The sequence below is a fragment of the Pipistrellus hanaki genome (assembly GCF_964339955.1).
Source record: "Pipistrellus hanaki genome assembly, chromosome: 4".
NCBI lineage: Eukaryota > Metazoa > Chordata > Mammalia > Chiroptera > Vespertilionidae > Pipistrellus > Pipistrellus hanaki.
The window spans coordinates 1,590,531-1,605,477 of record NC_140506.1 but is presented as its reverse complement, the minus strand read 5'-3'; the positions used below and the strand labels follow the sequence as shown (position 1 = coordinate 1,605,477).

The 14,947-nt window shown below is 55.9% G+C and overlaps 1 protein-coding gene across 1 annotated transcript in view; it reads left to right on the top strand.

The window, feature by feature from the left end:
* ITGA1 (integrin subunit alpha 1) overlaps nucleotides 1-14,947 on the top strand; it is an 85,486-nt gene that overhangs the window by 63,411 nt on the left and 7,128 nt on the right. The window contains exons 13-21 of the mRNA XM_084881001.1: nucleotides 476-619; nucleotides 2,154-2,411; nucleotides 3,823-3,953; nucleotides 5,744-5,910; nucleotides 6,887-7,023; nucleotides 8,925-9,035; nucleotides 11,073-11,282; nucleotides 11,737-11,817; nucleotides 13,852-13,928. Coding sequence (XP_084737127.1) covers nucleotides 476-619; nucleotides 2,154-2,411; nucleotides 3,823-3,953; nucleotides 5,744-5,910; nucleotides 6,887-7,023; nucleotides 8,925-9,035; nucleotides 11,073-11,282; nucleotides 11,737-11,817; nucleotides 13,852-13,928 — 1,316 coding nt within the window. The remainder of the gene's footprint in view (nucleotides 1-475; nucleotides 620-2,153; nucleotides 2,412-3,822; nucleotides 3,954-5,743; nucleotides 5,911-6,886; nucleotides 7,024-8,924; nucleotides 9,036-11,072; nucleotides 11,283-11,736; nucleotides 11,818-13,851; nucleotides 13,929-14,947) is intronic.

Below are 14,947 nucleotides of genomic sequence, written 5' to 3'. Positions count from 1 at the left end.
TGTGCTGGGCGCTCGGGGGCCTGGAAGGGCTGAGTTTGGCCGGGGTGGTCCCTGCACCCGTGTGGAGACTCTCGGGTAAAATCGCTGCCCCGAATCCTGCCCAGTCAGCTCCTCAGAGGTACCTCAGTGTGTGCGCTCCCATCGCTGCCTTTCTTTCTGTAAAAGTAACCTCTGCAGTATCACTGGTCTCTTCTGACTGGTGGAGAGGAACGTGGTGGAGAGGAACGAGGTTGGGAGAAAGCTACGGGGGGGGGGGTGGTGGTGGTGGTGGTGGGGGGCTGCTAGTCAGCAGCCTGGGCAGAGCCGGGGGCTGAGTGAGCCGTTTCTGCAGCTCAGCCCCTGCCCTCTGGCCTCGCCCACGCCTCGCGCTGGTGTGAGCCCGGCCAGGCCGGGTGGTGTGCCCACTGCCAGGCAGGCGCTCGGCTTCCCGTGCCCAGGCTCCTCTGACGGCGCTCTGCCCTGTGCTGTGTCCCAGATCGGCTCCTACTTCGGCAGCGTGCTCACCACCGTGGACGTCGACCAAGACTCCCACACGGACCTGCTCCTGGTCGGGGCGCCCATGTTCATGGGGCCCGAGAAGGAGGAGCAGGGCAAGGTGTACGTGTACGCCCTGAACCAGGTAACGGGGACGAGGAAAGGGGCGGCCGGGGCAGCGTCTTCCTTCCTTCATCCCAAACCAACATGAACAGCTTCTCCTTCCCGCTCATCTCAAACCAACAATGAACAACCTCCTCCTTCCTGTTCATCCCAAACCAACAATGAACAACCTCTTCCTTCCTGTTCATCCCAAACCAACAATGAACAACCTCCTCCTTCCTGTTCATCCCAAACCAACAATGAACAACCTCTTCCTTCCCGTTCATCCCAAACTGATCGTGTGGCTCCCCTTCCGCACTCACTGGGGGGAAAGGAGCAGAAACAGTGTGCGGGCCGCTGCCACCTCTTCTCTGCATGAGGCTGCAATTCCGACGACGCTGTTCAAACTGCTGGGTGTTTTCTGCTTCGAACACGTGAACCATTCCTTTCAAACAGAACACGTAGGATAAAGATAAACATACAGCTCACAGCCAGCCATTCAGGAGCTCTGGCCGGAGGTGTGGGTGGCCTGGGGTGTGGGTGGCCTGGGGTGTGGGTGGCCTGGGGTGTGGGTGGCCTGGGGTGTGGGTGGCCTGGGGTGTGGGTGGCCTGGGGTGTGGGTCGCTTCGGGGTGGGGTGGGGGAGGGTGTCAGGAATTGCAGTCAATGACACCAGATCTTTGCAGCAAACGGCACTTGTGGTTTGTGGAAAACCTCACTGGGCTGGAGTGAGATTCTGACTTTAGACATTATTTGTAGGTGAAATAACTATTGATTGATTCATCAGAAGAGTTGGTTTTTAGTTTTTGTTGTTTCTTGCTGCTTACAGCAAAGTCGGTATTTATTTGTTTTTTGATTTTCAGTCTCCCCGTATTAATTATTTAATTCACAAATGATTTATTTTCCTTTCTACCATTTTTTTCTTTTCCTTGTCCTCCCAACATTTTGGGATCCTCCACTGTTTTCCCCTTTTCCCCAAGAACGCATGCTCCTCTCTGTTCTTTGTCGCTCGCACCCTGGGCCGGTACTGAGGTTTTGGCTGCTTCTCTCCGGAGAGGCTGGGGGAAAGCTTGCTTTTGAACAGAGGGTCCTCTGTGAGGGAACTCTACGGGGACTTTTCACAGGAGCACAGTATTGGGGGGAGGAGGGATGGAGACATGGATGGAGGGTTTCAAAAGTCAGTTCTTTTGCTTTAAGAACACACATTGGGCAGTCCCCTCACCCTGAGGCATTGAGAGAGGACCCACTCACACCCCAGCCGGCTTCTTCTCCACCGTCAGTCTGTCTGTCTATCCATCTATCATCTATATCTATCTATCTATCTATCATCTATCATCTATATCTATCTATCCATTTACCATCTATCTCTATATCTATCTGAACACGCTGGTCTCAGACACCTCCACTCGGCTCTCCGGCCTGGGTTTAAGGGATGTTACAACCTGCACGGGGGATGCACACATGGTGTTCCTAGTGGCACTTCCCTGTGCAGCCCCCCACCTCCACCCCCTTTCGCAGTCCCCCTCCTCCCCCCAGCCCGGGGTCCCTGCAGACACCTCCTGTCCTGTCTCCCGCCAGACCAGGTTTGAGTTCCAGATGAGCCTGGAGCCCGAGGCGCAGGTCTGCTGCTCGGCCCGGAAGCACGCCGCCTGCACCAAGAGGAACAAGCGCGAGCCGTGCGGCGCCCGCTTCGGCACGGCCATCGCCGCCGTCCGCGACCTCAACCTGGACGGCTTCCACGACGTGGTGGTCGGGGCGCCCCTGGAGGACGACCACGCGGGCGCCGTGTACATCTTCCACGGCCGCGGCCGGTCGCTGCACAGGCAGCCCGCGCAGGTGGGCCCGCCCGCCGCCCTCTCCCGCGGGGCCGGCCCCGCCTCGCCTGCCCCGCCAGCACTGCTCCATCTCTGCCTTCTGAGCCGGAGACAGGGTTCTCTTCTCTTCCCAGCTGTCTTTGTGCTGTTGTTGTTGACTTCAGAGAGGCAGGGAGAGGGAGAGAGAGCATCCATGATGGGAGGGAATCAGGGACCGGCTGCCTCCTGCACGCCCCACACTGGGGAGCGAGCCCGCCCCCCGGGCAGGTGCCCTGACCGGGACTCGGACCGTGACCTCCTGGTTCCTAGGTCGACACTCAACCCCTGAGCCATGCCGGCCGGGGGCCTCTAAGTTGCCTTTATAGCAGAATTACTCTGTATTTCGTTCTTTTACCTGGTTTTTGTTGTTGTTATTTGCCAGTCTCCATAACCTGATCTTTTAAATGGTACAAAACAAAACAAAAACGGCACTAACAAAACGAAAGAGCACTTTTTAAAAATACATGTTTTTGTTGATTTGAGAGAGAGGAGAAGGGAGTGGGATGGAGAGATAGAACACTGTGAGAGAGATCGGCTGGCTGCCTCCTGCATGCCCGCCACCGGGGATCGAACCCACAACCCTGATGTGTGCTCTGACTGGGAATCGGACCCGTGTCCTCTTGGTTCATGGGTTGGTGCTCAACCCCGGAGCCACACAGGCTGTGCAGACGAGTCCTCTTTGCAGAGCTGCTTGGCAGCTGCAGGGTGCCTGTCCCCGGAGGAGAGAATGGTGCTGGTGGGTTTTCCGTAGGAAACGGGAGGACGAGGAGACCCCACGTTAGGGAGGGTCTGCCTGTCCTGTCACCTTCCACCGGGTTCCACCAGAGCTAAGTCAGGGGGTCCACACGGCCAGTGTTATGTGGGGACGCACACAGCCGGCCTCGGAGAACTCCCCACATTCGTCCGCCCCCCCCCCCCCCCCGCGCCGCCCCCTGTGGGCACCCGGGAGTGGACATGAGCTGCTGAGACGGAGGTGGCACAGTGAGCATGTGTCCTTGGCCTCCAGCCCCAAGTTTAGTGAACAGACCGACCCCGAGACCGGGTCCCACTCCCTCCTGCCTGAGCGAGCCGTGTTTTCACGGTGCCCAGCGCCTCTCCGCTCCCCGGGCCCGGGACTGGCAGCAGCTGGGAAGCAGCCCCATGGCAGGTGTCCCCGCTGCTGGACAAGGCGACGCCCTGTGGCTTTCCCTCCTCCGGTGTCAGGAGCCCGAGGTGCCTGCCATGGACAGAGCGTCCTTCGGGGGCGCGGAGAGAGGGCTCTGCGCCCACGAGGGGCCGCGGGCGGGTCCCCGCAGGTCCCGCAGCGGGAGTGTGTCCGCCCGGCCATGTCCTCCGCGTGTTCCAAATGCTCTGAAGAGGCTCCTCTGACATCGCCTCTCACCGGCTTTCTGCAGCGCATCCCGTCGGGCGGGGACGGCGAGACCCTGAAGTTCTTCGGCCAGTCCATCCACGGGGAGATGGACCTCAACGGCGACGGCCTCACCGACGTGACCATCGGCGGCCTCGGCGGCGCCGCCCTCTTCTGGTGCGTATGCGGACCGCACACACGGAGTCCGCGTGTCACCGCCTTCCAGAGCCGAGGTGGTCGGGCGTATCCGACCAAGTGTTTGTCTCCTCCTGCGCCATTGCTCCGGTAAAAAGCACGCGGTTTGGTGGCTGGAGAAGTCAATGAGTCACAGTAAAGGAACAAGGAGAACCAGCCTTGATTTGCTCAGCCTTTAGAACACCTTCGTCCCCAATTAACTATAGAATTTTAATTAACTATGCATTCTGGCTTATGGTCAAATACATATAATAGGGTCATTGTATTTGTTTATTACTAAAATAACTTACCAATAGCATCAATAACCCTAGTTTTAATTAGTTAAAAACAATTTCAAAAAGGGCTCTATTTGAAAACAAAAACAAACAAACAAAAAAACAACAACACCTGGTTAAAATATATGAAGAATAACATTAATGAGAATTTTGTATGAACCTTTTTTAAAAAGACTTTATTAAGAAATATAAAGAAAAGATTTAATGAATAAAATTATACTTAGGATATGAGCCTTGCTGGAAAGTTCACATGTTGATGCTTCCAAATTGGCCCCTGGCTTAATGTAATTCAGGTGAAAGCAATCCTCAATGGCCATTTCCCCAGAATGTGCCTGGAAGAGCAGCAAAGAAAACCGAGAGAGACCCAGTGCGGATGGAGACCTAAACATCGATGAGTTTGTCGTAATTTAAGATACAACTAGTGGTCAAATAAAAAGTGTATGCTAAATCACACACAGATAATAACCATTATGTAAGAAGTGTTTTAGCTATACATGTTACTACATATGCAGTTACTATATGTATAACTGTATACAGGTGCTAGCCCTAGAGCTATGTACAGTTGTTACACATAGAACTATGTACAGGTGCTATCCATGGAGCTACTTACAGTTGTTATAATACATAGAACTATGTACAGTTGTTGTACATAGAACTCTGTATAATTGTACATAGGACTATATACAGGTGTTACACATAGAACTATGCATGGGTGTCACACACAGCTCTGTGCACAGATGTGAAGCACCTCGCTGTATGCAGGTGACAGTGATACAGACTGCGTGGCCAGATTTTGGTGCATTCAGAGATCAGCATGTCTGGCCACTCGATGTATAACCAGGGTAGCCTGGGGCGCTGGCTGGGCCCCCAGAGGTGTGCCTTGGGCCGCCGCCCTGAAGCCGGGAGTCCCCAGCTGGGGGCAGAGAGAACATGCATTTGTTCTCGCTGACCTGTCAGTGCTGGGTTAAGGGGACGTGTCAGCCCGTGGAGCTGGGGACCCGGAAGATGAGGCACCCCGGGTTCAGAGTCCGGCGCAGTGCCCGGCGGCAGGGGGAGTTGGCCCTCCGGAGGAAGGGGAGGCAGAGGGCCTGGGTGTTTGGGGCAGGGCTCCCTGGTCATGCTGGGTGCCCTGTCCCCTCTCCCGGGAAGTCCCTGCTCCTGCTGGGGCCTCCGGGAGGGGTCTCTGAGGAGTGGCTCAGGCAGGGGGTCGGGAAGCCGCCTGCGGTGCTGTTTCCGGGCCGGCAGCTCCAGGAACCCACGAGTCACAGGATGTCTGGGTGGCGCGCCCTGAACCCCCAAGGTCATGTCGGGCTGGCATCTCTGCTGCCCTTGGCAGACAAAGGCCCAAGGCGGTTCCCAAGCCACCCATGTCCTCGGAGCACCAGCCGCCTGGTCTGGACTAGGTTCTCCAGGGAGACGGGGCCGTGGGGCGTTTCTGAGTCCCCGCGTGTGGACCAGGGAGGCCGTGGGGGTGATCACCGCGGTCTGTCTGTCCAGGGCCCGAGACGTGGCTGTGGTGAAAGTGACCATGAACTTTGAGCCGAACAAAGTGAATATCCAGAAGAAAAACTGCCGCATGGAGGGGAAGGAGACCGTGTGCATCAACGCGACCGTGTGTTTCCAGGCGAAGCTCAAGTCCAAGGAGGACTCCGTCTACGAGGCTGGTGAGCGCCGCTCACGGCGGGGGAGGGGGCAGGACGGGGGGGGGCGGGACGGGGAGGGGGGGCGGCGCCCTGTCCAGCACAAAGGCTTCCCGCGGGTCCCCCTGGGCAGGGCCTGTGCAGCCCGTGTGCCCCTGAGAACGTGTGGGTCCCCCCCCCCAGTGCCCCTGCAGGAGGCCAGCCCCCCCCCAGGGCCCCTGCAGGAGGCCAGCCCCCCCCCAGTGCCCCTGCAGGAGGCCAGCCCCCCCCCCCAGTGCCCCTGCAGGAGTCCAGGCCCCCCCCAGTGCCCCTGCAGGAGTCCAGGCCCCCCCCAGTGCCCCTGCGGGAGGCCAGCCCCCCCCCCAGTGCCCCTGCAGGAGGCCAGCCCCCCCCCCAGTGCCCCTGCAGGAGTCCAGGCCCCCCCCCCAGTGCCCCTGCGGGAGGCCAGCCCCCCCCCAGTGCCCCTGCAGGAGGCCAGCCCCCCCCCCAGTGCCCCTGCAGGAGTCCAGGCCCCCCCCAGTGCCCCTGCAGGAGTCCAGGCCCCCCCCAGTGCCCCTGCGGGAGGCCAGCCCCCCCCCCAGTGCCCCTGCAGGAGGCCAGCCCCCCCCCCCCAGTGCCCCTGCAGGAGTCCAGGCCCCCCCCCCAGTGCCCCTGCGGGAGGCCAGCCCCCCCCCCCCAGTGCCCCTGCAGGAGGCCAGCCCCCCCCCCCCAGTGCCCCTGCAGGAGGCCAGCCCCCCCCCCAGTGCCCTTGCAGGAGGCCAGGCCCCCACCCCCAGTGCCCCTGCGGGAGGCCAGCCCCCCCCCAGTGCCCCTGCAGGAGGCCAGCCCCCCCCCCCAGTGCCCCTGCAGGAGGCCAGCCCCCCCCCCCAGTGCCCTTGCAGGAGGCCAGGCCCCCACCCCCCAGGGCCCCTGCAGGAGGCCAGGCCCCCCCCCAGTGCCCCTGAAGGAGGCCAGCCCCCCCCCCCCCGGAGCGTCCTGTGGAACCCGCCCCTGTCCGCAGACCTGCAGTACCGCGTCACGCTGGACTCGCAGCGGCAGCTGTCCCGCAGCTTCTTCGCGGGCACCCAGGAGCGGAGGACGCAGAGGAGCCTGCGTGTGCGCGGGGCCCGGTGCGCCCAGCACTTCTTCTACATGTTGGCAAGTAAATCCTAGAGCAAAGCGTCCGCCCGCGTCACCCCCTCCCCTCAGAGCTCAGGGAGCCAGCCTTGTCTCCGGTGTCCACTCCGCACACCCGCTGACGGCCATTCCTTCATAAGCCGTCCTCCCTCTTCCCCGGCGGGCGGCGGCCATGTCCCACGGAGCAGGCACAGGCACAGTAGGCGGCCTGTCTCTTCCTTCTTCCCTCCTTCCCTCCCTCCTTCCCTCCCTTCTTTTCTTTCTTCTTTCCTTCCTTCCGTTCTTCCTTCTTTCCCTCCCTCCTTCCCACCTTCCCTCCTTCCCTCTCTTTTTCCCTCCTGTCCCCCTCCCACCCTTCCTCCTTCCTTTGTTCCTTCCTTCCTTTCCTTCACGTGGAAACCATGTGCCTCCACTGGCCTTGTCTGTGGATGTGGATGGCAGTGATGGGTGCCCGGGGGACGGTCGGGCCATTACTTTCTGAGGTCCCTGCTTGTCCCGAGCTCTGATGTTCATCCCTGACGTGAAGTGGAGGGTTTGGTGCTGCTGGTCTCTGTCTATCATAGTGGAGGGGCGGGGCCATGGAGAGCTCAGTATTCATCTCTAGAAACAGCTGGCCAGCTAGTGTGAACCGGTTCAGATGTGTTTTATTGGGTCGCCATCTGGGCAGGGAGCATGCCCAACGAAGGGCAAGAGTTTTCGAAATATTTTCTGAAAACACAAACAAGCAGTGCGGATGGATGCCATGAGAACGCAGTGTGGAGTAACCGATACTGAAACACAGACTTTCTCCGTGACTTTCTCGTCCATATTCCCAGGACGTTTATCAAACAAGCGTGTCCTGTCAGTCCGAAGGTCGCCCCTGGCCGGAAAGCCGCCCCTGGCCCGTGGGAGGCCGCCAGGACGGAGCGCTGGGGGCGGGGACCGGGTGCGAGGGGGGAGGCGTGAGGCCGGCGCTGCCTCCAGCCTCTGAGAGGCAGGCGTGTGTGTTTCTCTGAAGCTGAGCGCCCAGCAGGGGTAACGGCCTGAACTAGCTCCCTGGCCCCCGGAATTCTGGAGGCTCTCACGGGTGCTCGGACATTGCTCTGCACTCAGCCAGGACGGGGTTTGCATCCGGTGACTTGGGCAAAGCAGTTGAGTGCCCTCGAGGTTCAGTGTTTCCTCTGTAAACTATTGGCCCGTGCGCGTCACGCTCTCCATTGTGGACGGGCCGTGAGTGCTGCTGCTCCTGACGGGAGTCCCAGGGGTATTGATCGTATCAGCACTGTTATTGATCAGTCACACTGCACCATCCTACACCTCAGGGTGCACGGGGACTCACGGGGGTTTGCCGCTCTGTTCGGGGAGACTTTCCTGCAAGTCTCATTGCATAGTGGCCTCTGGCTCACGGTCGCAAGAGGAATGGCCTTGCTATGAAGTAGCTCCGAGGGGTAGGTCCCCACATGGTGAGGTTCAACACGCCAGCAGGCCCCTCTGAGGGTGGGGGAGCAGCTGGTCACCCCGAGGCCTCTGCCTGCCCACTGTGGCCTGGTCCAGAGAGAGGGCACCCGTCTCCAGCAAAGCAATGTGAGGCCCTGACTGGTGTGTCTCAGTGGATAGAGCGTCGGCCTGCGGACTGAGGGGACCCAGGTTCAATTCTAATCAAGGGCATGTACCTTGGTTGCGGGCACATCCCCAGTAGGGGGGCGTGTAGGAGGCAGCTGATCAGTGTTTTTCTCTCATCAATGTTTCTAACTCCCTATCCCTCTCCCTTTCTCTCTGTAAAAAAAAAAAAAAAAAAAAAAAAAGGCAGTGTGAGGAGGTTGTATGTCAGAGCGGGGGCAGGAGGACGTGGCCAGGCTGGCTGGACCGGAGAAGCCGCCACGCCGAGGCCAGGGCCCCCCGGAGGCTCGGTGCCAGTGACTGTGTTCTGTTTCGCTCTCCAGGACAAGCATGACTTCCGGGACTCGGTGAGGATCACCGTGGACTTCAACCTTTCCGACCCGGAAAACGGGCCCATTCTGGATGACTCGCTGCCAAACTCAGTGCATGAATCTGTAAGTCGTTTCTTAAAAATGTGGAATACCTATTGGTGGGAATGTTAAGGAAAACTTGAAAGACATAAACACACACACTTGATTTAGGGTTACATGTATGTGTGCATGGCAAGGTACGGTGTATTCCGTCATTCCAGCAGGTGCTTACACACACACACACACACACACACACACACGAAGTCAATTATATAGTTCTTAAAATCTACACTGCTGTAGACTATTCCCAACTCTTTAGAACGTCCTCTTGCTGGGGACTGAGGGAGTTTGTGTGGCACCTGTGTTATCTCCTGAGTCCGGGACGAATTGGAAGGACATGGGTTGGCCGATGGGTCTCCCCTTTATGACCAATAAACATTAAAACACTTGGCCCTGGTTCTTTGAAACCATTCTGGTCTGATGGGTGTCCTCCTACTGAACAGACTTAGGCCCCGGTAACCAGAGGGTCCCCCCCGCTCAGCCATGGCTGCCTTCTCCTGGGCCCTCCTAGCCCGTGCAGGACAGAGGCTAAGGCTGAGAGTGTGCTTCCCACGGGCACACTCTCAGGAGGCGGGAGGCGCGGACCTGTGTCCCCCCAGTCCTGCCCCACACCCAGCGTCCCGGCCCCACCCTGAGAAAGAGCCTGCAGAGGGGTCCGCGTGGGACCGAGCAGAGACACGGGATAGGGCCTGGCCCTCCCGGCCTCCTGTCCTCCTCACTCTCCCCACTCCACATCGATGACTGAATGTCGCACACACACCAGGCTCAGAAACGAGGGGCGGGGTCAGCAGGGTGTGTGCCATGGAGGGGACTTCTGCCTAATTTTGGGGGGCCAGAGCTGTGGGACAGGATGTCTGTCTGTCCAGGCGAGTGAGGGAGCGGTGCTCCGGGCAGAGGGACGTGCAGAGGTCCTGGGGCAGCGAGGGAACTACACTAACCTCGGCCCCAACCTGCAGCTGCAGAGGAAGGGCGGGGGAGGCCATGGGCGGAGGTGGGAGACGCAGGGGGAGCCGGGTCCTCACACCTTGTGCCCCACTCGGGGTGCGGAGACCGGTCGGGAGCTGTTGGTTTGGTTCGGGGCGGACATGAGGCTGGCCCCCGGGACGGGGTGGGTGGGGTCAGACTCCGGCGGCCGGAGGCAGGAAGGGCCGTCCCGGTGATGCGGGACAGCGAGGGTGGGCTGTGTGGGGTCAGGAGACTCCCACGTATGTGGCGTGACCAATGCCCACCCCCACTGGGCTCTGTCATCTCCTAAGGACGTGGTTCTTCTTCTTCTTTTTTATTTATTTTTTATTTTTTTATTTTTAAAATATATTTTATTGAGAGGAAGAGAGAGGGATAGAGAGTTAGAAACATCGATGAGAGAGAATCATTGACCAGCTGCCTCCTGCACACCCCCTACTGGGGATGTGCCCACAACCAAGGTACATGCCCTTGACCGGAATCGAACCCAGGACCTTTCAGTCCACAGGCCAACGCTCTATCTACTGAGCCACACCGGTCCCTTCTTCTTCTTTTTTAAATAAATATATTTTATTGATTTTTTTATTGAGAGGAAGAGAGAGGGATAGAGAGTTAAAAACATCAATGAGAGAGAAACATCCACTAGCTGCCTCCTGCACGCCCCCTATTGGGGATGTGCCTGCAAGCAACATAGGTGCCCTTGACGGGTATGGAATCTGGGACCCTTCAGTCCGCAGGCTGACGCTCTATCCACTGAGCCAAACCGGTTTTGGCCAGACATGGTTCTTTCTAACAAGACTCCCGGCCGCAGCTGAGTGTGACACTGCTCTCAGTCTTCGCCCTCGGTGCACCTGGCGTGGTTTTCTGAAATGTTTCCACTGCAGCCGGTTCGGGGAAGCCGTCCGAACACCGCCTGCTTCTAAGGGCGGGGCCTCGGTACCCACAGCAGAAGCTCCCGCTCCCGCTGCGCCTTCTAGAACCGGCAGACACGCTGCGGGCCTGCGGAGAGCCTGCCTGGGGGCCGGGCCGCGGTGTCAGCAGGCACGCCCCTTAGCCGGCGGGGCCCCTGATTCTGAGGGCGCCCTGTGGCCGTTGCAGATCCCCTTCGCCAAGGACTGTGGGAACAAGGACAGGTGCATCTCGGACGTGGCCCTGGAGGTGTCTACGCTGGAGAAGGACCTGCTGGTCGTCCGGTCCCACAGCGACAAGTTCAACATCAGCCTCACGGTCCGAAACCAGGGGGACAGCGCCTACAACACGCGGACCACGGTGCACTACTCCCCGAACCTCGTCTTCTCGGGGATCGAGGTAACACTCACGTCCTTGTTCGCTGATTCTCAGAATGGCGGACTTATTGAACCCCCTTTTCATACCGCTGAACTGATTTTGTTTTTTATCCTCGCCCAAGGGTACGTTTATTGATTTGAGAGAGAGAGAGAGAGAGAGAGAGAGACAGTGATGTGAGAGAGAAACCTCAGTCAGCTGCCTCCCGTAGGTGCCCTGACCAGGATCGAACCTGCAACCTTTTGGTGCATGAGACGACACTCCAACCAACTGAGCCTGCTTGTGCTCTGACCAGGAATGAAAACATGACCTCCTGGTTCATAGGTCAAAGCTCAACCACTGAGCAGCACCGGCAGACTGATGTCACGTATTGAATGACATTTTATATTTGATGGGATAGAGTATAACTGATCCCACCTGACAGCTGGGAAAATTCCTCCTGTGCGTCTGTTCTAATTCTGTTCCCTTCTCTTCCCAGGCGATCCAGAAAGACAGCTGTGAGTCCAACCATAACCTCACGTGTAAGGTGGGCTACCCGTTCCTGAGGAGAGGAGAGATGGTAAGCAGATCGTACCAATGCACGTGGCAACAGGATGTGAAGAGCACGCTCACAGCGGATAGGTGGTTCCTGCTCCTGGCACCCAGGGTGCTGGCGATGAGGGCTGAGTCCCCATGTTGAGCTCTTGAGGTCAATGGCAGTATTGGCACAGTCAAACTCACCAGGATAAACCACAGACGTATGGGGTGGCGTGCCTGGCACCACGGAGCTAGAAAGCCCTCGGGTTGCAGTCCCGTGTAGCAGACTTTCCTGACCTGTGGGAGCAGTCATCTCTCCAACGGGGGGTTTAGAACTTTATACAGAAACACTTCTGTCCTCTCTCTCTTTAATAACGGCCTCATTGAGACATAATTCATATACCATACGATTCAGTCCGTTCAAGTGGACAAGTCAACGGCTTTTAGGGTATTCCCAGATTGCAACTGTGCAACCATCACCACAATCCATCTTAGAACATTCCCTCTCCCTCCCCCCGCAACACACACATGCACACACACACACACACACACACACACACAAAATAACCCTGTACACGTTACCTGTTGCCACTCTTTTTTCCTCAACAGCCCTTCTCAAAACCTGGGCACCCACTAATCTATTTTCTTTCTCTATGGATGTGCCTATTCTGACATTTTATATAAATGTGGTCTTTTGTGACTGGCTTCTTTCACTTACATAATGTTTTCAAGCTCCTTTGATGTGAGGGAGAAACAGTTCATTCCTTTTTATTTACAAATAGAGGCCCGATGCAGGAAATTGGAGCACGGGTAGGGTCCCTAGGCCTGGACAGTGATCAGGGCCAATCTTTGGGGAGACCAGCAGGGCAATCGGGTTGTGGGGAGGCTTCCGCCAGCACCCGCCTTGGCCATCCTGGTGCTGCCACCAGCACGAGTCACCTCCCTCTGCAGGGCAACCAGCGGGGCAACTGGGGGGGCCCTGATGGCACCCACCTCTGCCGGCCCGGGGCCTGCGGGCTGGGGCAGCTCCTGTGTTGAGCGTCTGCCCTCTGCTGGTCAGTGCACGTCATAGCGACTGGTCATTCCACCGTTCAGTTGACTCACATGTTAGGCTTTTATTCTATCGGATGATATTCCGTTGTTTATGGCATTGAGGTTGTTGCTGTTTTTGGCTGCCATGAATAATGCTGCTGGGAATAGCTGTGTACAGTTTTGGTGTGGACACATGATTTTGATTCTCCTGGGTGTAAGTCTAGGGGTGGAATTGCTGGGTTGTATGGCCACTATGTTAACATTTTGGGGAACTCTGCTGTTGACATGTGTCTTCAAAAAACCTAGCTTTTGGTCCTTCCTTTTGGTGTTTATGAAGAATCACGCATCACATAATCCGTTTGCGCAGGCACAATTTTTTAACAGTAAGTCCCTCTCTCTGAGTGTCAGGTAGCAAGACATTTTCCATTTTTCCTGAGGTGATATTTTAACTGCAAACTTTTAAAAGCACAACTCACTGGTTTTTAATAGCTTACTCTAAATTGCCACGTCTTTTATTCGGTTTTCCCTTGTTGTTGTTATCCCTTAAAGGGTCAGAACCTTTTTACTCTATGGAACTACAGCAACCAAGTGTCTTTCCCTCTGTTTTACAGTACGCATGCGTAGGTAATTGCTGATATTTGAAGATTTATATTGAAGAGACTTTAATTGTGATCATCTCATAATTCCATTGTGTGTGATTGTGATCTTGTAGACTATGGTACTATAGTAAAACAAATAGGCTGTCCCTTCATGGTATAATGCTTTATGGGTGGTATACATTATATTTATTAATATAATTGTAATAAAGCGCTTAAAGTCAATATCAACAGGTAAAGCACATTGCATTTCATGTTGAAAGTACGTGCACATCATATCTTGTTCCATTTTTTGAGGTGTGATGTGTTTTTATTTTGGAAGATAATACATCTTAAGTAGCTTCATGATTTGTGTTTAGGTAATATCGTTTATGTAACTGGATACTCTAATCAAAGTAAACGCTTTCTTTATCTGGCCCTAAACTGAAGATGTATCTTTTATTTCATAGGTAACTTTCAAAATACTATTTCAATTTAACACGACCTATCTCCTGGAGAATGTGACCGTGCACTTAAGTGCAACAAGGTTGGTGTGTGTGTGTGCGTGCAGACTAAGGCCGCTTTAAAAAAAGTAAATAAGGGCACTTTTATTTGGCAGGAACAATTTAATCCTCTAACTGGGTCAAACCGTTTGTTTAGCAAAACATGGTGTCATCGCGTCACTCACCTCTGCCCAACTGTGGCGACATCTGCTTACAAGTCCACGGGCTCCATCACTTAACCTCCTACTGGCTGCCTGTCACAGTCAACGGAATCCCTCCTTTTTTTTTTTTTAAATATATTTTATTGATTTTTTACAGAGAGGCAAGGAGAGAGATAGAGAGTTAGAAACATCGATGAGAGAGAATCATCAATCAGCTGCCTCTTGCACAACCCCTACTGGGGATGTGCCCGCAACCAAGGTACATGCCCTTGACCAGAATTGAACCTGGGACCTTCAGTCCACTGGTCGATGCTCTATCCGCTGAGCCAAACCGGTTTCAACGGAATCCCTCCTTTTATGGCCCCTTCCCTCAGTTTAATAGATTTCCTCCAAATCAGAACTTTACACTGGTCACTCCTCAGTCATCAATAAAATGTTTAATAAAATCTCCATCGTATAGGTTAGTGGTTGGCAAACTGCTGCTCGCGAGCCACATGTGGCTCTTTGGCCCCTTGAGTGTGGCTCTTCCACGAAACACCACGGCTTGGGCGAGTCTATTTTGAAGAAGTGGTGTTAGAAGAAGTTTAAGTTTAACAATGTGGCTCTCAAAAGACACTTCAATTGTTGTGCTGTTGATATTTGGCTCTGGACTGATGAGTTTGCCGACCACGAGTCTAGGTGAACAAACCCAGGCGCAGAGTCAGTGACTTGCCCCGGGTGTGTCCATGTGCAAGAACAGTCCCACGGAGCCAGCCCAGAGCCAGCGGTGGGCACTGTGAAATCACTCACCCCTGCTTTTTTAATACAGGGGGTTGTGAGGTGTATGTGTGTGTACATGTGTGTACACACATGTCTGCATTTGTTTACCTAGCCTGTCATTGACATGATAACTAAATCCAGGG